This window comes from Nerophis ophidion, linkage group LG02 (genome assembly GCF_033978795.1).
Source record: "Nerophis ophidion isolate RoL-2023_Sa linkage group LG02, RoL_Noph_v1.0, whole genome shotgun sequence".
Classification (NCBI taxonomy): Eukaryota; Metazoa; Chordata; class Actinopteri; order Syngnathiformes; family Syngnathidae; genus Nerophis; species Nerophis ophidion.
The window spans coordinates 26,104,388-26,125,987 of NC_084612.1; the positions used below are offsets into that span (position 1 = coordinate 26,104,388).

General features: G+C 39.0%; 1 protein-coding gene across 1 annotated transcript in view; it reads left to right on the top strand.

Moving 5' to 3' along the window:
• The window catches only part of LOC133538691 (CUB and sushi domain-containing protein 1-like), a 1,135,806-nt gene that overhangs the window by 949,486 nt on the left and 164,720 nt on the right, over positions 1-21,600 (top strand). Inside the window, exons 33-39 of the mRNA XM_061880405.1 lie at positions 2,763-2,879; positions 2,965-3,078; positions 8,891-8,986; positions 11,275-11,478; positions 12,013-12,137; positions 17,828-17,924; positions 19,884-19,988. Of these exons, the coding sequence (XP_061736389.1) occupies positions 2,763-2,879; positions 2,965-3,078; positions 8,891-8,986; positions 11,275-11,478; positions 12,013-12,137; positions 17,828-17,924; positions 19,884-19,988 (858 nt within the window). The remainder of the gene's footprint in view (positions 1-2,762; positions 2,880-2,964; positions 3,079-8,890; positions 8,987-11,274; positions 11,479-12,012; positions 12,138-17,827; positions 17,925-19,883; positions 19,989-21,600) is intronic.

Below are 21,600 nucleotides of genomic sequence, written 5' to 3' on the forward strand. Positions count from 1 at the left end.
GCCCACCGGTATTATACAGCGGTGGTGGCGCTGTAACACCGCATTCACCACTAATACTCATACTTGCCAACAATCCGGATTTTACCGGGAGACTCCTGAAGTTCAGTGGCTCTCCCAAAAATCTCCCGGGGCAACCATTCTCCCGAATATCTTCCGATTTCCACCCTTGACAACACTATTGCGTGCATTAAAGGCACTGCCTTTAACGTTCTTTGCAACCTTTCGTCATGTCACTTTTCCTCCATACAAACATCGTGCAGGTCATGACACATAATTTATGCGGCTTTTATACACACTTAAGCAGGGACGGCGTGGCGCAGTGGGAGAGTGGCCGTGCGCAACCCGAGAGTCCCTGGTTCAATCCCCACCTAGTACCAACTTCGTCACGTCCTGAGCAAGACACTTCGCCCTTGCTCCTGATGGGTGCTGGTTAGCGCCTTGCATGGCAGCTCCCTCCATCAGTGTGTGAATGTGTGTGTGAATGGGTAAATGTGGAAGTAGTACCTTGAAGGTAGAAAAGCGCTATACAAGTACAACCCATTTATCATTTATTTAAGCGAATGCAAGACATACTTGATCAACAGCCATACAGGTCACACTGGATTGCATGGTCAATACATTAGATCATGGGAAGAGGTGGGTTGAGTAGCTAGATATTGTACTCAAGTAAGAGTACTGTTACTTTAGAGATGTATTACTTAAGTAAAAGTAAGGAGTAGTCACCCAAATATTTACTTGAGTAAAAGTAAAAAGTATGTTGTGAAAAAACTACTCTAGTACTGATTAACTGATGAGTAACCTGTTCCTTTAAGGATGACGGCAACAAGTAATGCACAAAAACTTAAAAATAGCAATGAACAAATTCCGAGCCAGGAATATCTCTTAAGCAACTAAAACAATAATACACATTAAATAATATTTATTTGGTTTTACACTGTGTTGAAAAAAAAATTGAAAATGAATTTTATAGTTGCAACCTCATTATACTATTGGCTAAGTTTTATATTCATAAATGTACGTTTCTCAATACCCGACCTGTTTTTTGTGCCTTTAAAAAAGATTTAGAACTCTATATTAAAACACTCTACCTCTAACAACCAAAAAGCTGTGAAAACGATGATGCTGTGTTCCAAATGTAAGTTATTTACTGAGATTGAGTGAGCCTATGGCTTTGCACTTTGTTTATTTTATATACAATATATATATTTTTTGCATTATATTTTAGTTACTTTGAATTTACAACACCCTGGCGCTGTTTTGTACGTTTGTTATACAGTTTTGTACTGTTTTTGTACATACTTTGATTTTTATTTTCAACTGTTGGTCAATGTTGAAATTTATAGATAAAGTTTTATTGTTACGCTTGTGTGGCATTGTATTGCCGGATTCGGTCCTCCGTGGATGCGTCAGCAAGAACACAGCAAAAAGGTAAGAACTAAGGGATTTATTAAACAAAAGGAGCTATGAACAAAAACACTGATACAAATAGAAAAGGCAAATAAAAGTGCTAGCATGGAAAGCTAGGACAAACACACCGAAGCACAAAGGCACACAAAAGGAAACACAAAACAACTAGCGTGAAAGCTAGGAATAAAATAAAGCTTATCGTGAGAGCTAGCGAAAAACGAGAGTGAGAGACAAGTCATAAACAGATGTATGTGAACAAACTAAGATCCGACAAACAGTGAACAGAAAACGCTGGCTTATAAACAGGTGGTGATTAGTAAAGACAGGTGTGCTGGAAAAGAGAGTAGCAGCTGAAACTAATGAGTGACCTTGGAAACAAACAAAACAGGAACTAAGTATGTCAAACCGCAGAGTGATATAAAAATGGAACAAAAATAACAATATGGTAATGATCCGACCATCGGATCACAACATTTATAACAAAAAAAAAAGTGTGCAGTTAATTATGTGACCGCCTGGCTCTGTTAAATGGTGAAACGGAGTCAAAGGTCACCAGCGACTGCATTTGATTGGTGAAACGCGGGTATGTGATAGATCCTACTTTGAAGGTCTGTCTGACAAAACAAACAAAGTGTGCATTAACAGATGGATAAAAATCAGTAGCAAGTAGCGAGCTGAATGTAGATAAATGGAGCGAAGTAAAAGTAGCGTTTCTTCTCTATAAATATACTCAAGTAAAAGTATGTTGCATTAAAACTACTCTTAGAAGTACAATTTATCCCAAAAGTTACTCGAGTAGATGTAACAGAGTAAATGTAGCGCGTTACTACCCACCTCTGGTACCAAGTTTATTGCTTGATCGTCCAGTTTGAAGAGCCAAGAGACAGAGCGAACTGAAAGGCGTCAAACACACCATTGCTACAGTAGCATCCACATATTTTCATGGATACATGGTTTCGTGTAATGCAGACTGATGGTGCTGTGTTCGGGCAAGGTCAGCTACAAAGGTCGGACATGTTTTAATGATTTGTTTCTCTGATTCGGGGAGTGTCGTCCGCCTCTTTTTTCGGTGCTCTGCTTTGCGCTCACTTTACTCCGTTCCTGTTGTAAGGGCAGGATTGTGTCGACCTCTGGCTGTGTGCTGTGGACAATCACTAATTCAACCAGCGGCTGGGAGGCTCGAAACTCCAATGTACTTGCAGCATAACAAAAACAGCTTGTGTCTCATAATACTTGTATCTTGAGGTACCACTGTACCATATTTTCCCTTTCATGTGCTTCAAATTATAACGGAAGTTACAAAATTATCTCTCCATCTGCTAATCCATACATGCTATTTCTTTTTTTTTCTGCAGCTCCGTGTGGTGGACAGTACGGCGGATCCGAGGGAGTGGTTCTATCTCCAAACTACCCGCTAAACTACACCACCAGACAAATGTGCCCCTACTACATTACTGTGCCACCACAATTTGGTACGCTCCTATCGTAAATACATGAACACGATAGTTGCACAAATATGAAATCATCTCATCCCCTGTTCCACTTTTCCCCCTCCAGTTGTTTTCGGTCAGTTTGCTGTCTTCCAGACCGCGATGAACGACTCTGTGGAGCTGTTTGATGGAGCCAATGAGAACTCCCGACTGTTAAGCTCTCTGGCAGGAACACATTCAGGTGACAAGTGGTGACTTAAAAAGAATACTATAAAGTGAATTGATGGCAAAGCATGTACATTTGTATCCTTATTAAAATGGGTTGTACTTGTATAGCGCTTTTTCTACCCCTTTTTAAGGAGCCCAAAGCGCTTTGACAATATTTCCACATTCACCCATTCACACACACATTCACACACTGACGGTGGGAGCTGCCATGCAAGATGCTCACCAGGACCCATCAGGACTAAGGGTGAAGTGTCTTGCCTAAGGACACAGCAGACGTGACTAGGATGGTAAAAGGTGGGGATTGAACCAGTAACCCTCAGATTGCTGGCACAGCCACTCTACCAACTTCGCCACGCCGTCCCCATACTTGGAGAAATGTCATATTAATTCACCTCAGGGAGACAACTCTCTGTCTGAAATCCTTCACCGGGCTGCTCTACTCGTCTCTAGTCTTCAGGAGCTTTAAAAAAGTTGGTGAAAAATCGGTCCAATATTTAGGCTGGTGGAATGATGAATTGTTGATCTTGTTCACTTCTCCCGTTAGACTCAAGAACTGCTGTCGGTCCTTTGTAGGAGTATGAGGATAGTGAGGACTGAGAGGCTGATGCATTGATTGGCTGTCTTGTGAGACCTCTTTTCTCAGGTGCAAGGTTGTGAGTCAGCATTTTAGGAATTGTGACAAATTTCCTGAGGTATATGCACGTGGAAGAGGGGTTAGTGCGTCTGTCTCACAATACCAAGGTCCTGAGTAGTCCTGGGTTCAATACCGGGCTCGGGATTTTTCTGTGTGGAGTTTGCATGTTCTCCCCGTTCCTGCATGGGTTTCCTTTGGGTACTCCGGCTTCCTACCACTTCCAAAGACATGCACCTGGGGATAGGTTGATTGGCAACACTAAATTGGCCCTAGTGTGTGAATGTTGTCTGTCTATTGCGATGAGGTAGCGACTTGTCCAGGGTGTACGACACCTTCCGCCCGATTGTAGCTGAGATGGGCTACAGCGCCTCCCGCGACCCCGAAGGGAATAAGCGGTAGAAAATGGATGGATATTATTACACTCCTACAATTTGCCTCAAATTAGACAGGGTTGCCAAATTGATCGTAATGTATTGTTTTGTCTTGCATGGCTTTAAGATACCCATTGACAAACAGTACTTGTCTTGTATACATTACATCTTCTACGGATTGGGGTGCACCTAAACATCTGGGTTAAAATTCAGTTTTGCAGTTTTAAATCTGACAATGCTTTACTGGTCACGACCACGCTTAGGTAAACTTTAATCTCACCAATGTGATTGGCTTTTTGTTTCTAAGGGTCAGAGATGGATTTATTGTTGGATTGAAGAAGAGCCGGTGCTCAGCCCTGATGAGAGATGGATTTTCTAACATTGGCAAAAAAATTGTTGTTTTTTTCACAGATACGGCATCTCAACGTTCAATTTCCGAAAAGCTTAAAGCAGACAAAACACTTGACTACACAAATAAATTGATATGCTTTAATAAAGCACAATATCTAAATGTAAACAAAAAAAAGATGAGCAAACAACAAATTAGTTTTGGTCTTCCCTTGCTATTAGGCACTTCCATCCATCCATCCATTTTCTACCGCTTATTCCCTTTTGGGGTCGCGGGGGGCACTGGCGCCTATCTCAGCTACAATCGGGCGGAAGGCGGGGTACACCCTGGACAAGTCGCCCGCGTTAGTTCACTAAAGTTTTGGTACAACAAGTGCTATTAGGCACTTGTTGTACCAAAACTTTAGTGAACTAACATTTGGTAAACCAGCAGAATAATGTCCAACAAAAAAGCTTTAATCATCACCCGTTTCAGCACAGTTTGTGTTGTTACCAAGCTGTTGCGGTACTTTTGGTTAGAAAAAAGCTTCACAGTATCCCCGTTTATAGTCTTCCCATGCTCAGGCAGACTGCTGCTGAAGCCCTTCTACTTCAGGACAGGCTCAGGTAGGCTGTATGCAGGCTGCTACACCGAGCTGCTGCCCCTCTATTGGACTCCAGGACAGCACGTTATTTTTTTTACCCCAAAAGTAAAATTCAGTTTCAGGGCAAACATTAGAGAGCTTGAGCCCGAATGTGCACCGCCTAAAGCCTAATAAAAACTTTAACCTAAAAAATCGTGAATTAGATCATTTAATTGTTTGTAGTGTGAAGCATAACACAAAAATATAACATTATTTAGTGTAACAAATAGAATAATAAATTTTTAGTTGCATCGCAATTTGGATATGGATCAAAGGGAATAAGTGGTAGAAAATGGATGGACGATTATAGAATCAATTAGCAAACCTCCATAATCAATAATTGATTTATTTATTGTAAATAAAGTAATGCAGACCGTTTTAAAATGTGGCTGTCTGCAGCGGACCACCTTATTGAGAGATCTGACCAGCTTCTTTATGACTTATGTTCCAGTTGTTCAGACAATTTCATTAATTTCATAAATGTGGGAATAATTAAACTGATTATTTTTCCTAATTAATAGTTTTTGTAAAATTGCAAGTCACCAACGCTTATTTAGTGAAATGGAAAAAAAAATTAAAACTGCATCAATACACATGAATTAAAGATGCATGAATAATCAATTTTTAATCGAATTGTAGCTCCTGAATCATAATCGTAATTGAATCATGAGATGGCCAAATATTCACATCCCTCGTCCATCCATCCATTTTCTACCGCTTATTCCCTTTTGGGGTCGCGGGGGGCTCTGGCGCCTATCTCAGCTACAATCGGGCGGAAGGCGGGGTACACTCTGGACAAGTCGCCACCTCATCGCAGGGCCAACACAGATAGACAGACAACATTCACACTCACATTCACACACTAGGGCCAATTTAGTGTTGCCAATCAACCTATCCCCAGGTGCATGTCTTTGGAAGTGGGAGGAAGTCGGACTACCCGGAGGGAACCCACGCATTCATGGGGAGAACATGCAAACACATCCCTCGTAACGAATGAATTCATGTGAAAGAGTCCTTCAGTGTGCAACTACATTTACGGAGGTGCATGATTTCCAATGAGGCGCCCATCTCGCCAGAACACCAGTCTTTCAAAAGGTTTGAAACCACCAATAACCCTTTAAACACGGTTCCAGAAAACTATTCGAATACCTTCTTGCAATTAGTCTTGACTTAGGAAAGTCATCTAAAGTAAGCCACCAGATCTCTGCTCGCTTGACTTGTTCTGTATCCAAATCTTCACCACAAAAAAATCCTTCTGAAACAGCCCAGCCGTGTGTGTGCAAACTGTGCACATTCTTAGAAAAAAAAATAAATAAATACACATTCTAGTCTTTAGAGGTTCCTGAGACCATCTTTGTAAGAAGAATTTAATGAAATTGTCTGCAAGAAGGCAACTCTTGGGGGCCATAAGAACCCAACACCAGGAGTTGTTATCACATTTTATTTGGCAGTGATGTATTTGGCGAAAATCCATTATGGCTAATCTTTATGAGACGGCATCAATGGCGAAGATCCGCAGTAGTTTTGGACTGGACTCAACATATCCAGACTACAGTAGTGTCCACACACTCCACTTGTGTCCCTATGCAGAAAACTGGAGTCATCACAGTTCTGCTATGCATTGATTGCTTCTGTGAGCTGCAGTGTTAACATTGCAGTCACATTTTACAAGACTATCATGCTACAGTAGTTTAGCCTCTTTGCTGAAGTAAAAGACAATGACCAAACTTATTCTACAGCTCTAACATCTATAGCTGACTTACGGACAGATACATTTTGATTTTAGTGGACAAACTGCAATGGTGAGCAAATTATCTTTTTTAACAAATTAATGAAAAAGTTAAATTTAAAATGCATACTATCTTTGCTTAGTTTACATTATGGCTTGCATTCGTAAGGTTTATGTTGTTCTTTATGGTAATGTGGACTGAGGAGCGTATTTCATTACTCCACTGCAAAATAGAGCTCGGATAAAAAAAACAAATATCAAGGGGGAAAAAAAACCAAAAACAAATAGTCAAATTACCTACCTGCATGGACAGATGATTTGAATTCACAAGACATCCTAAATTTAGATTTGTAAATCTAGAAATTGCCACGACTTTTAAAATATCCATCCATCCAGTTTCTGACGCTTATTCCCTTTGAGGTCGCGGGGGGCGCTGGTGCATATCTCAGCTACAATTGGGCGGAAGGCGGTGAACACCCTAGACAAGTCGCCACCTCATCACAGGGCCAACACAGATGGACAGATAACATTCACACTCACATTCACACACTAGGGCCAACGTAGTGATGCCTATCACCCTATCCCCAGGTGCATGTTTTTAGAAGTGGAAGGAAGCCAGAGTACCCGGAGGGAACCCACGCATTCACAGGGAGAACATGCAAACTCCACACAGAAAAGTCCCAAGCCCGGGATTGAACCCTGACTACTCAGGACCTTCGTATTGTGAGGCAGACACATTAACCCCTCATCCACTGTGAAGCCCGACTTTTAAAATAGAAAAACATAATTTATTCTGAAAACAAGCAGGATTCAACTTTCAATTCCTAAATTAAGCACCTTTAAACAAGATTTTCAATGTGGGAAAACCAAAATATATTATTTAAATAGTTTTGTTTTTTTGTTTGTTTTTAAAATGTTTAAGCTAGAATAGAACAGATATAATTATTCATGTTAAAATTAAGATTGGGCAATGACTAAAAATAAGTAAATATCCCTTAAAACTATGGCCATTTCTAGAAATAAAATGTTAAATATTGGTAAGTGGCGAATTGCAGTGTAACTAAGGTTATTTATGTTTCTTCCCCATCTGTGGTCCTTGATTGTCCTAAGGAAGTGGGCAATTAATTTTCTATTGAATGGTTGCCTCTGTTATTTAATTGAATTTTGGTGGGAAATTTGCTTTTTGGCAAAAACTGAAGGGAAGGCAAAAAACAAAACCCACCAGGCTGCAGAGACTTAATGCTATCTGCTTCATTAGCGAATCACACAGCGATGTGCACACACACAAGCACACCCAAAGAGGTGCAAACAACTTTGTTACAGAAAAGTGACAGGATAAGTGACAGTATACTTACACTTTAAACACAGAAAGCCGTATGCAATCAACAAACATAATGCATGTTTCGACATGCTTAATAATGTTTGTAAATGTCAGCCGCACAAGGCCACACTGGTCTCATTTATCACTGTTGTTATGTGTGTAGGAGTTCTCTTTCTATTACAGCAATTAATTACATTTATTTACAAGAAATAACTGCAGCAGCTGAATTTGTTGGTTAAGTAATTAAGTCTAGTTTTTTTTTCTAAATTTAGTTGAATTGTTATAGTTTGTATTGTTGTTTTTAATATGTCCATATCTACCCCATCCGCCTATGTACACACAGCTTAGGTGTCTGTGCTGGAAAAAAGTAAAACAAAACGTCACTCCTTAATAAAATTGTTGTCTTTGATCCCTGTTATTACAGACACTCAGACCTGTACCTGTGGTGGCAACTACCGTGGTTCCTCATTAAAAACGTCACAAGGCAGGACAAAAGCCACATCTTTTATTATGGATGATGTAGACATTTTGAGGGATAAGGAGAATTCATATTGAGATATTAGATGAAAGCTACAGGTGTCGGCAGACTTCATTATGTGAAGCGTCAAATTGGATCTTGATAGTACACAAACTGATGGAGAGATGGGTAAAAAGAAAAAAAAAGTTCCAGTTATTGCAGTGTGTACAATCCTGCTCAAATGAAACCTGTCCTGCTGTTACAATTAGTTGCTGCACATTCCCTCAAAACAACCCAAGAGTTTACGGTGAAACGGTCCTTTCTTGGATTTGTGTTTCCCAGGGGAGACGTTACCACTGGCTACATCTAATCAGATAATGCTGCGCTTCAACGCCAAGAGTGGTCAATCAGCGAAAGGCTTTCACTTTGTCTATCAAGGTACCAACACATCTTATTTCACTTGTGTCACTAAATGTGATTTACCAAATGTTTGTAATTTTTGTGTGTGTTGTTTAACCTGAGAATACTGAAGAAAAGTTTGCCGTTTCAGTTTTTAGTATTCGTAATAGTGCAGATCTTAATTTAGAATTGCATGACCTATTTAAGTTGCAATTAATGGCATGTTGAACTTTCTGAGAAAATACAAAAATGGATAACGGAGAAAACATGTATACAACTAGCATACAACTAGGGATGGGCTCCAAATTCAGTACTTTTAGGGGTTTTACCAGATTTTGTCGGTACTATTCTTGACCTACGTATGTGTGTCAACATTTTGGACTGTCAGAAATTAAAAAATATAAAACATAGTTTTATAATTTTATAGCAGCTAAAGGATTAAACGACTTCAAAAAACAACATTCAATTTCAACAGTCATTTGTAATTTTTTTATAAAAGTTTGTTTATTTCACATTGAATATATTGGACTTAAAAATATTTATTTTTTGAAATTAACTTCAAGTGTGCATTTTTTTTGTGTATTGTGTCGGAGTAAGAACAGTTTCTCTCCAAAAAGCGCACCTTCGGTGATAAAAAAAGAAGAAGAAAACAAAAAAAGTGGTTTCAGTTTGGATGCACTGCAGGACTGCTTCTAAAATGCCCATAAAAAGTGGTAAATGTCTCCTGCAAGTTTGATAGCATAACAAAACGGCAGTGTGATGCCCCGTACAGGACATGCAAAATCCTCGTTGAGATAAGGCTGCACCTTTTTACAATTGCATATGCAGTCTTAGTAAATTGCACATAACACGCTGACTAATAGCACACGCAATTTTATAAATTTGACACACTGTTTAGCACGTGGTGTTTGGATCTTTGTAAATTAGGCCCTAGACCGGCAAACAAGCAGCACTTGGACCTGTCTTAGCCAAACTGCTTCTTGGTAATGTTGCAATTTCCCCCAGTATGACTGATAGAAAACAGTATGGCTACACTTTTCAAAATGCACTAACTCGATGCTAATTTATATTGACTTTTTCATAGACATGCTACTGATTACCATTAGCAATTTTACATGCCGATTTCACCAACTCAAAATTTGAGCATGTAAACTACAACGAAGATTCACGTTACAAAGTCGACTCTACACTACTTGCAAATGAGACCCAGGAGTGTAAGAAATCAAGATATAACAACTGGGGAGCACAATTATCAGCTCACTGTTAAATGTTAATTAAAATATTAGATTGTATTGTTAAGCAAATTTTCATTTAATAACATATGAACACAGAGGAATACCAAAAATTGGTTCTGTTAAGTGGTGATATCGACTCTCAAGTACCAAAAATTGGAACCGTATTGATTCAAATGTGAAACGTACCCATCTATACATACAACTTGTAATTCTAAAACACAGTCCTGTTCTTTTTTGTAGTGATGACTAAGAACTCATTATTAATTAATGACAGACCACTTTGTCGAATAAATAAATAAACCCTCATAGTTGGTAAAAAAAAAATCATTTTAAATCCTGATATCATCACTTTATTAGATGCTGTTGGATATACTTGGAAATCTAGAAGTTAAACTACAGAAATATATTGGAGCACATAAATAATACAAATTATATTACATTTTATTTAGAAAGCGCTTTTTGAAAATGCAGACACTTTAGAGGGTAATATGAGTGTATAAAATAGCAAATGTAACAGTAAAAAAAACAAAAAAAACCACAGACCACAACAAATGCATCTTAAAAGTATATACAGAAGACACTATAAGAATAAAATAATATGGTGATGTATTATTACATGTGAAAGTTTTAATAAGTTATACATTAAAAGCAGAGCGGAACAATGCTTTTGTTACTTAAAAAAACAGTATACATAATAGTAATATACCTCATTATTTAGCTTTTTTTTTCACTGATAGGCTGTGTGAAGTTACACTGCCTTAAATAGTGATGCATAGTGTGCATTGAGAATTGTTGAGTTCAGGAAATGTGCTTTCATAAAATGTTGCAATATACAATTTGTAGGATTTAATAAAACACGATAACAACCAATGTTATCATTCAAATTTATGCTGTGCAATGTTTGCCTGTTCAGTTTTGCTCAGACCAGACCTTAAATCATCAAACAATGTACTTAAGGGTAACACATTTGAACTGATTCTACTCATATTTGATAATTAAGTAAAGTTTAAAAAGTGCAAAGAAATGTGAATGTAGACAATCAATGAAGCTAAATTAAACTACATTATTCCCTTGCTGCTGCCGTTTTTCAAGCTGTGCCCCGGACCAGCGACAGTCAGTGTAGCTCGGTGCCAGAGCCTCGATACGGCAGGCGCCTCGGGTCGGAGTTCTCGGCTGGGTCGGTGGTCCGGTTCGAGTGCAGTCCAGGATATCTGTTGAAGGGATCAAGCGCAATCTGGTGCCAGGCAGTACCGGGAGCTCTGGCGCAATGGAACGCAACAAAGCCAAGCTGCATCGGTAAGAAAATCGAAGATATAGTCATTATAATAGAGACCAGATTCCATACAAGACAACACAATAATTCTGCCTGTCAGAGAGGTATTATTTGAACAATACTATTGATATTGTGGTTGTGGTTTCCAGTGGTGTAGAAATGTGCTGCCTCTCTCCGTCTGATACCCTACAGGACTACAATAATACACATTGTCAAATTATTACCTGTCTAACAATTTAAGGCATCATTTGGATGTTGCTCTTGTATTCTATTGTATTCCTCTTTTACTGCATTCTGTAAAAGTATACATCATTTGAAAGCTTAATCATAGTGAATTCAATACTAATCAAATTAATTATATGCATTTATTAACTTTTTCCCCAGCAAACAGTTTCAACTGTCGCTTTAGTTTTATCAAATGAAGTCACTTTTTTTGCGCTGTAGCTCATAATTTGCTCACATAAAGTGGCTGTCATTTGCTAACATCCTATCATTTTCCCTACTTGTTTGGTTAATAAACTTCACTGAGAAAACTGTCATTTCTGTCTCCTATTCAGTTCCCTGCAGCGGCAATTTGACCGAACGCCGCGGCACCATCTTGTCTCCTGGCTATCCGGAGCCTTACCCAAACAGTCTCAACTGTCTGTGGAGAATCCATGTCAGCGAAGGGGCTGGGATACAGGTGGGACTGCTTCATAGTATGTGTTTTATTGCATTAACTAAGAGCCTCAATTTTTAGTTTAATTGGTTCAATGATGGAGCGTTTAGAAAACAATTTTAAAAACACTGAAATCAACATCGACAATATCTTATTAATTTGTAATTGGGCCCCCAAAGCAGCACCATGCCTTTTAAAAAAGAAAAACATATTTTTGGATAATAAAACAATATAAAAACAATATGTTATAATGTATTATAAAAACTACAGTATTTTTTATAAAGTAAAGTAATATTAATGTAAATATTTTACCTTGGACAGTGGATTTTTACGATATCACCTTCCAGCTGCTTTTTCATCAAACACAACGTCAGCAACGTTTCCATATTTTCATAGGTAAATGTATGCCGTGTAGATATTATTATTATTATTATTTTTTTTTTATCCCTGTTATCACAGGCTGGTGTTAGACTACTCCTGCTTCAGTACAGTGCATGATTTCGTACTTTAATTCAATTGATATCACTGTCTTCTTTTCGTCAGCGGTGTCCTTCACACTCATTTTTTTCCTTTCCATGCTGAGAAAAAAAGAAAATCTCAAACTCTAGCTACAAGCTAACACTAGCGATTAAGACCAGATGTTTTTGGCGCATCTTTGTGGCTATACAAACAAATCATATTGTTTAGTATTGTAGATATTATTTTCAGACAAAAAAGAAAAATGTAAAAAAAATAAATCTAAAACAAAATAACAACAACAATGAGTAATAAAAGGAAATAATAACAGCATAGCTATGTTTCGTACATGTTTACAGTTACATGTTTACAGTTTCACATTCTAGCATGTCCGAAAAGGAGTAGAAAGAAGCAAAGTTTATTAAATCCTACCTTTTTCCTGTCTGGAAATTAGTTCTAATACAGTTGTTTACAAACTTTTTAGATCTTAAACACGACAACAATGAATTAATAAATTAATTAATATTAATACAGTTCACATGAATAGGTAGTTCATTTACTTTGGGGTTCACATAATTTACTGAAAATGTGATAGAATTGGTGTCATTCATCAATCAGTATATCTTTTCCTTGTACTTTGCAAACATTTTGAGTTCGAACAATTCTTTAAACTTATCACATAAGTACAATATTTGAATTCTTTGCATAATCCATTCAATAATTTAAACCACCCCCTGACTGGCATACAGCGGACAGTGGGGACCTACTCATGCGGTCAAAATACAACAAGAAAACCAAAACCAAAACTGAACCTTTTCACGGTGGGAGCGTGGAATGTAAGGACCGTTATAGACTACGACAACACAGACATAAAGAGACCACACCGACGCACTGTTCTCGTAAGTAGGGAACAGGACTGCTTCAATATTGACTTCACCGCCATCTCTGAAACAAGACTTGCCATAGAGGGAAGTCTGGCCGAAGCCGGTGCCAACTACACCTTCTTTTGGAAAGGGAAAATATGCTGAAAAGCAGTGGATCCACAGTGTTGGCTTTGCGATCAATACATCAACCACAAATCCCTAAATTCTGGTCCCAACACCTATAAATGAACGTTTCATGACCCTTTGCATGCTGCTCCCTAACAGCAACAACCTGACCCTAATCTCTGTATATGCACCAACCTTTGAGTCCAAGGAAGATGTCAAGGAGTCTTTCTATAATGCCCTTAACTGGACCATCCAAGCTTTATCCAGTAAAGACAAGCTTCTTGTACTTGGGGATTTTCACGCCAGAGTCAGTGGCAACCACAATTTCTGGGAGGGCATTCTCAGCAGGCGGGGTCTTGAATCCTGCAGCTCAAACGGGCTCCTCCTCCTCGGCCTATTTGCTGTAAACTAACTGATTTTGATTGAATGAAACTTTTATTAGTAGATTGCACAGTACAGTACATATTCCGTACAATTGACCACTAAATGGTAACACCCGAATACGTTTTTCAACTTGTTTAAGTCGGGGTCCATGTTAATCAATTCATAGTAGTTCATCACCAATACCCTCTGCCAACTTCTGAATCGTCACGAGACTCCCTGGAACACCCGTGGTCAAAGCACTGGACCATCCAAGACAACATCCTTACCCGTTCACGTGATCGGAGCGACCTCTTTGTGACCCACAGCATACCTGATGCAGACGATTGCTGAACAGACCATTGGCTCCTCTTATCTCGCCTCAGACGCCGATTGTGAAACCTCCCCGCCATAACAGACAAGCAAAGATGGCAAGACACTTTAATGTTGCAAGGTAGAAGATCTCTGGTGTCCAGGAAGGCTACTTGAACCGTCTCATGGAGCTTCTTACTGAGACTCCAATACCAGCTGCCCAGCCGGATTCCGCAGAAGTGGACTGGTTCATGCTTCGCAGCGCCATCTCCAGGCTGCAGAGGAAATATTTTTGCTACTCCAGACACTCTTATCAAGACTGGTACGATCAAAACAACGCAGATATCCAACAACTGAAAAATCAGAAGAGAGCTTCCCCCCCTGGCATGTGAGAACTGCCCTATTCACGCTTGCTTGCAACACTTCCAGGAAGCAAATTAGAATGCTGGCGAAGGCTCCGAGAAATGCGAAACCTCTGGTGGCAAGAGAAAGCAAATTAAATCCACTCCTATGCAGACAGCAGAAACCTTCACCTCTTCCATGCTGCAACAAAGGAAATATTTGGCTCTTGTCATGAGGGTAGCAACATCCTCCAGCTTGTCGACGGACCAACCACCCTTTCAGAAGATCAAGCCGTCCTCGAACAATGGAAAAAACACAATCATACTCTCCTGAACCGCCCATCTACAGCGGCTGATGACCTGTTTTGTAAGGTTCCCCAACAACCTGTCACGCACTGGATGTGACTCTGTCCCACCTACATTGAGTTTCAGAAGACGTTAAGCCGCATGAATACAAGAAAGACCCCTGGACCAGACAACATCCCCTTAGAACTCATCTGTCATGGGGGCATGGCCTTGAAGACCAGGTTATTTATGACAATTGTGTGCATGTGGGAGACTAAGTCTGTACCTGCAGACTTGAAGAATGCCACAATCACTACTATATTTAAGAAGGGTGACTGATTTGCAGAAACTACAGCTGCATCTTCCTCCTCAGCATCGCCTGAAAGATTTTTGCACGGGTACTGCTCAACAGGCTTCTGATTATTGCCAAAGAAGTCCTTCCAGAATCACAGTTTGGTTTCTGGCCATCTCGTGGCCCCACTGACATGAGCTTCTGCGCCTGCTTCAGGAAATCTTGTGAGCAACGACGACCACTCTGTTTAATTTTTTTGATACCTAGAAAACGCTTTCAATATCGTGCCAAGACCAGCCATTTGGACGACCTTACGACGTTTCGGCTGCTCTGATCATTTCACAGATCTTGTACAGGGTCAAGAACACCATGTCTGACTCCTTTCCCATTACCGCTGGACTGAAGCAAGGCTTTGTTCTGGACCCCACCCTCTTTTTAATCCACCTTGGGGCTATGATCCATGAGCTTTCTGACACGGACTGTGGCATCCAACTTCGCTACTGAATGGAAGGAAGACTTTTCAACACTGGGCGTCTGAACGCGTGCCGACTAACAACCTTGGTCATAGCGTGGGAGCTGCAGTATCCGGACGACAACGCAACAACTGTGGTCACAGTTTCCAAACTCCAGACTACTTTTGATCTCTTTGATACCACCTAATCCCACTTTGTTCTCACTGCCAACATTACAAAGATTAAGATCCTTGCGAGTACCGGGTCATTCTCCCTCAGACACCATCAATGTACGACTTTGTGGAAAAATCCTTGAGACTGTGAAAGCTTTCCGAAATCTTGGAAGTTACCTTGCCAGTGATCGCACAATGCAGAAAGATATCGACAACAGATTTCGTGCGCCACATGAAGCTTTAATGAGGCTCTCCAAACATGTCTTCTTAAGCCATAACCTTAGTTTCCATACCAAAATCATGGTGTCGGAAGCCATCATTTTTTTCTACCCTTCTGTACAGCTCTGAGGTGTGGGTTTTGTATAGGCAGGATGTGAAAAAGCTGGAGCGTTTCCAAAAGGAGAAATGTTTTGCAATCTTCAATATAATCGCTAATATAACTTTGTCACAAATGAGTATGTCCTTCTATGAGTCAACCTCCCTAGCATTGAGGCAAAGATGGAACAACACCGCCTCTGCTGGACAGTACATGTCAGAAGAATGCCCACAACCCGACTCCCTCGTCCCTCGTATTTGGCACAAGACCCTGGAGAACCCTCAAACGAAGATTCCGCGACCGACTGAAGGCCCCTCTCCTCCACTGCAACATTGACCCAGAGACCTGGCAAACCCTTGCCCAAGACCGTAAAGAGTGGAGGCATACTTTCATTCAAGGAACAGACCGCATGTGAAGTGAACGACGTTGTGTGAAAGAGGCCAAGAGAGAACAACTCAAAGAACGGCTTCTCCTTCCCCGCTCTCCACCCACACTTCCCTGTAGTTACTGTGCCACCCTCATCAGTTCTGCTTTGGACTTGAAGAACTACATCAGATATCATCACCCAACAAACAGCAATAATTGAGACTCAACTGATCTCTTAAATTATTCATACTGCTTGAACACAAGCAATTACCTAGATAGATTTTGTGTCATTCATCAATCAGTATGTATTTTCCTTGTACTCTGTGAACACTTTGTAAACACTTTAAGACTGGATCATATTAGTACTAATGTTAGACTTCTTTGCATAATCCGTTCTTTGATTTAATTTCAAATACTGTTAGGCTAATGGCGGGTATGCCATTAACTCATAACTCAAATTTTTGCTTGACAATCAAAACATAGCTGTCAGCCAAGAGATGTCGTTCTTAAGATGTTGTACCAATCTTAAAGATGACCATTAATGCAAAATGACCTTTGAAGCTTTTGGATCCTCTATGTCAGTGGTTCTCAACCTTTTTTATGTGATGTACACCCTGTGAACACTTTTTTAAATCAAGCACCCCCTTAATCAGAGCAAAGCATTTTTAGGTTGAAAAAGAGAGATACAGAAGTAAAATACAGCACTATGTCATCAGTTTCTGATTTATTAAATTGTATAAGAGTGCGAAATATTGCTCATTTGTAGTGGTCTTTCTTGAACTATTTGGAAAAAAAGATATACAAATATCTAAAAACTTGTTGAAAAATAAACAAGTGATTCAATTATAAATAAATATTTCTACACATAGAAGTAATCATCAACTTAAAGTGCCCTCTTTGGAGATTGTAATAGAGATCCATCTGGATTCATGAACTTAATTCTCAACATTTCTTCACAGAAAAAGAAATCTTTAACATCAATATTTATGGAACATGTCCACAAAAAATCCAGCTGTCAACACTGAATATTGCATTGTTGCATTTCTTTTCATAGTTTATGAACCTACATTCATATTTTGTTGAAGTATTATTCAATAAATATATTTATAAAGGATTTTTCAATTGTTACTATTTTTAGAATATTTAAAAAAAAATCTCACGTACTCCTTGGCATACCGTCAAGTACCCCCAGGGGTCTGCGTACCCCCATTTGAGAACCACTGCTCTATGTGCTCAATAAAATGTGTAAAAAAATACAAAAAGTCATAATAATAATAATTTATTTGTTGGATGCACATTGTCTCTCATCATTTACACAACTTTGGGATCCTTTTGGTACAAAATATATACGTTTGTTTTATTTTCTGTTTAGATCCAAGTGATTGCCTTCGCTACAGAGCACAACTGGGATTCTTTGGAGATCTACGATGGAGGAGACATGACGGCTCCTAAATTAGGGTCATTTTCTGGTATGACAATATGCTCACTCACACACACACAGACACTCTAGAGGTCTAAGATGGATGGGATATGACAGCTCCTAAACTATAGCCGCGTGCAGACGCACACACACACACACACACACAGCAAAGATCTATGATGAATTAGCTATGACAGTTATTAAACTATGAGCACACACATGCACACACATAGCACTGCACCCCAGAGATCTATAAAGGATGAGTTGTAATACCAACAAATCTGATATTATCTTAAATGTTCTTTTGATACGTTTAGAAGTCGTCCTCTGTGAAAGCTGCAAAGCGGAGGGAAAAAGCAAGAACAGCGTCACTTGTATTTTGAGTGAAGGCTGGAAGGAGTTAGAGAGGACAGGGAGGGATAAGGAATGATCTAACCTTTACAATTTCCTAGCGGAGGTCCCCCTGTGACCTGCCCAAAGCACATACCTGTCACAAACTTATCACACATGAGACATAGCGCCCATAGGGCAGCGCACACACTCACACAGATACACAAAGGCACACAAATGACTGTGCCCTTCTTCACAAGGCACACTAGGGAGCTGCCCACTCTAACCACAGTGCTCTGGTGTTTGCCACCGAGCACTGATGAGGGATTCATCATATAGGGACGCAATACCATGTTAGATGTCCATGGAGGTTTTGGGGTTACCGGCCTTTTATACCCCATCAAATTCCAGCTGGACTTTAGATTTAAAGACTTCTGAATCCAGAATTCCACATTTCAGTAATATTCTTTGCCACTATATTATGTACAACTGCAAAATCAAATGAGAGAAAATCATTGTATGGAAAAAAAATCTATATGATACGGCCCTGCGATGAGGTGGCGACTTGTCCAGGGTGTACCCCGCCTTCCGCCCGATTGTAGCTGAGATAGGCGCCAGCTCCCCCCGCGACCCCAAAAGGGAATAAGCGGTAGGAAATGGATGGATGGATGGATACACCTCTCAATATGATGCAGTCATCATACATTGTCAGACATCATTCTTCATTATTTTGTTTGGTAATTTATTTCGGACACAACAAACCAAAAATGTTCTTCATCCTCACAATTCAAAGAATAACATTAATATATGAATAATGCTAATACTATATAGAAATATAATATATTATTGTCATAAAAAAAACACAAACAAACTATAATACTACATAAACATTTAAAAACAGAAAACTTGTGTGTCTGTAAAGGAGTAGGAAGAAGCACATCTTATAATGTCCTGCCCCATCAATAAAATATAATCATTGGATTCTTAACAATACAATACATAATCACCTAAAATATAACAATATTCAGTATCATTCAATCTAACAAGATACATATTATATATTATATACTTAAATCTACATATATTTAGAATAATAAACCCACTTATCATACTCTCTACTATATTACTACTACTATCAAAAATAGCTCGGTTGGTAGAGCGGCCGTGCCAGCAACTTGAGGGTTGCAAGTTCGATCCCCGCTTCCGCCATCCTAGTCACTGCCGTTGTGTCCTTGGGCAAGACACTTTACCCACCTGCTCCCAGTGCCACCCACACTGGTTTAAATGTAACTTAGATATTGGGTTTCACTATGTAAAGCGCTTTGAGTCACTTGAGGAAAAAGCGCTATATAAATATAATTCACTTCACTTCACAATAATCATCATCATCATTATCATGATTACACATTAAATTAAGTATTTACCATTTCATTTTGATTACACTAATTGTGAACATATTGTTAAACGTTAACTTGACAGTGTCAATGAAACCATTGGTATGTTTATCAAGGCACAATTGTTAACACATCTCTGGTATTAGATCTTTTTCAATTGTGCAAGTCTATCTAATAAAAAATGTCTGGACAGTGTGTAATGTTGTTTTTTGTGATGCATTTCATTTTGTATTGTAATTAGCTCTGTCTTTCATGATTAACCTTTTCATTATTTTCTTTGACAGGAACGACAGCTCCCGCCCTCCTTAACTCCACGTCCAATCAGCTTCTCTTGCACTTTCAGAGTGACATTAGTGTTGTTGCTGCAGGGTTTCACCTGGAATATAAAAGTAAGTTAAATCTTTTTACATACAGCACATGAAGCAACTGATAGGTACACAGACTCACCCTTTTTACTAAAATGGGTGAATGCGCACACAGACATATGACCCCCTCACGCACACACGCACACATGCATGCACACACACATGCAGGCACAAACACACACACACACACACACACACACACACACACGCATAAAGCAAAAACCGTCAACATCAAATAGCAAGTCAAGTCAGTGACCTGAAATGGTACTGCAGAAGAACACACACATGCCTTAAGGTACATAAACACAAACCATGTAAATCTATGACGCATAAATTGTCAACATGTGTGTTCAGGTGTCATAATACACAAATGAAGAGGAAATTCACATAGGGACAGGTATACACACTCAACATTTGAGACACAAATACTAACACACAGTTACACACACATACACACCTGTCAGGTTATAGCTGTGCTTTTTCAGGCCATTGTAGTTCTTTCAGCTTAGAATCATTTCTAGATCAATGAGCATGTCTCCTTTTGTTAGGATGTGTGAGAGGATTTTTTGGGGTTGTCTGCATGTATTTGTGAGTCTAAGGTACTAACCTGCACTCACTTGTCGCTCGATTGTATATATTTTGGTAGGCTACTGCCGACCTTTCACTTTAGAGGACAGTTTATTATGTCGATATCAATGTACCCTCTTGCTGTATTTGAATGTTGCCAGGACTGACTACTGGAGCAGGTCTTAACTTTTATTTTCCGCAATTTTTGAAGAAAAGAGAGAGAAAAAAAAACAATTGAATTTTGAAATTTTCAAACGACTAAAGAGCCAAAAAAACATAAAATCCATAAAAGTAGGGTGGATCCATTTTTTTTTAGATTTCAGTGCATGTATTTTTTTTTCTCAGGCACAGACACAAACGTATAAGAGCCATTAAGATGCAACATTTGTTGTCCGCACCTATATATATGATATTGACTTCGATTTCACTTTTAAAAGAAGATATCAAAACATTGCAAAATAAACTTTTAATTTGAACAAGTTAAATTTCCTGGATAAACCTAATTACAACTGTGTGATACCAGTAACCACTGTTTTTCTGTAGATAGCTGCCATAAAAACCCAGGGGTTATTTTCTATTTCCGTGTGGGCCCATTACTCAACATAGTACTCAATCATAATTTTTAGATCAGAGGACTTGAGCTCACGACCTGCAGGCTGTCATATTCTTTGGCCCTCTACTTAACTGCATAGTTACTATTTAATTGTATTAAAATAAAAAATACATGTATGTATATTTCAAATAATTAGAAAGCAGTTTGTTCAAAGTTAACTCAAAATTAATCCCCATTAATCACAGATGGATATAATTCTTCATCATTAATAAGTATACCTTAAACAGATATTTTTCAAGTTTTTATTACCATGACTGGGCAATTAGTTTTTTGAATGTTTTTTTTAAACATTTTTTCTTGAACAGCACACCACAAAAAGGTCATAGACATGCTTATAATGACAATTTAAAAAAAATACCTGCAGTTCATTGATGTCTTGCCAGATTTTGTATTTTGTATTAAAACAGAGTCTGTATTCCTGCTGTAGGATCACTTGCATTCAAAGGAGGAACTACA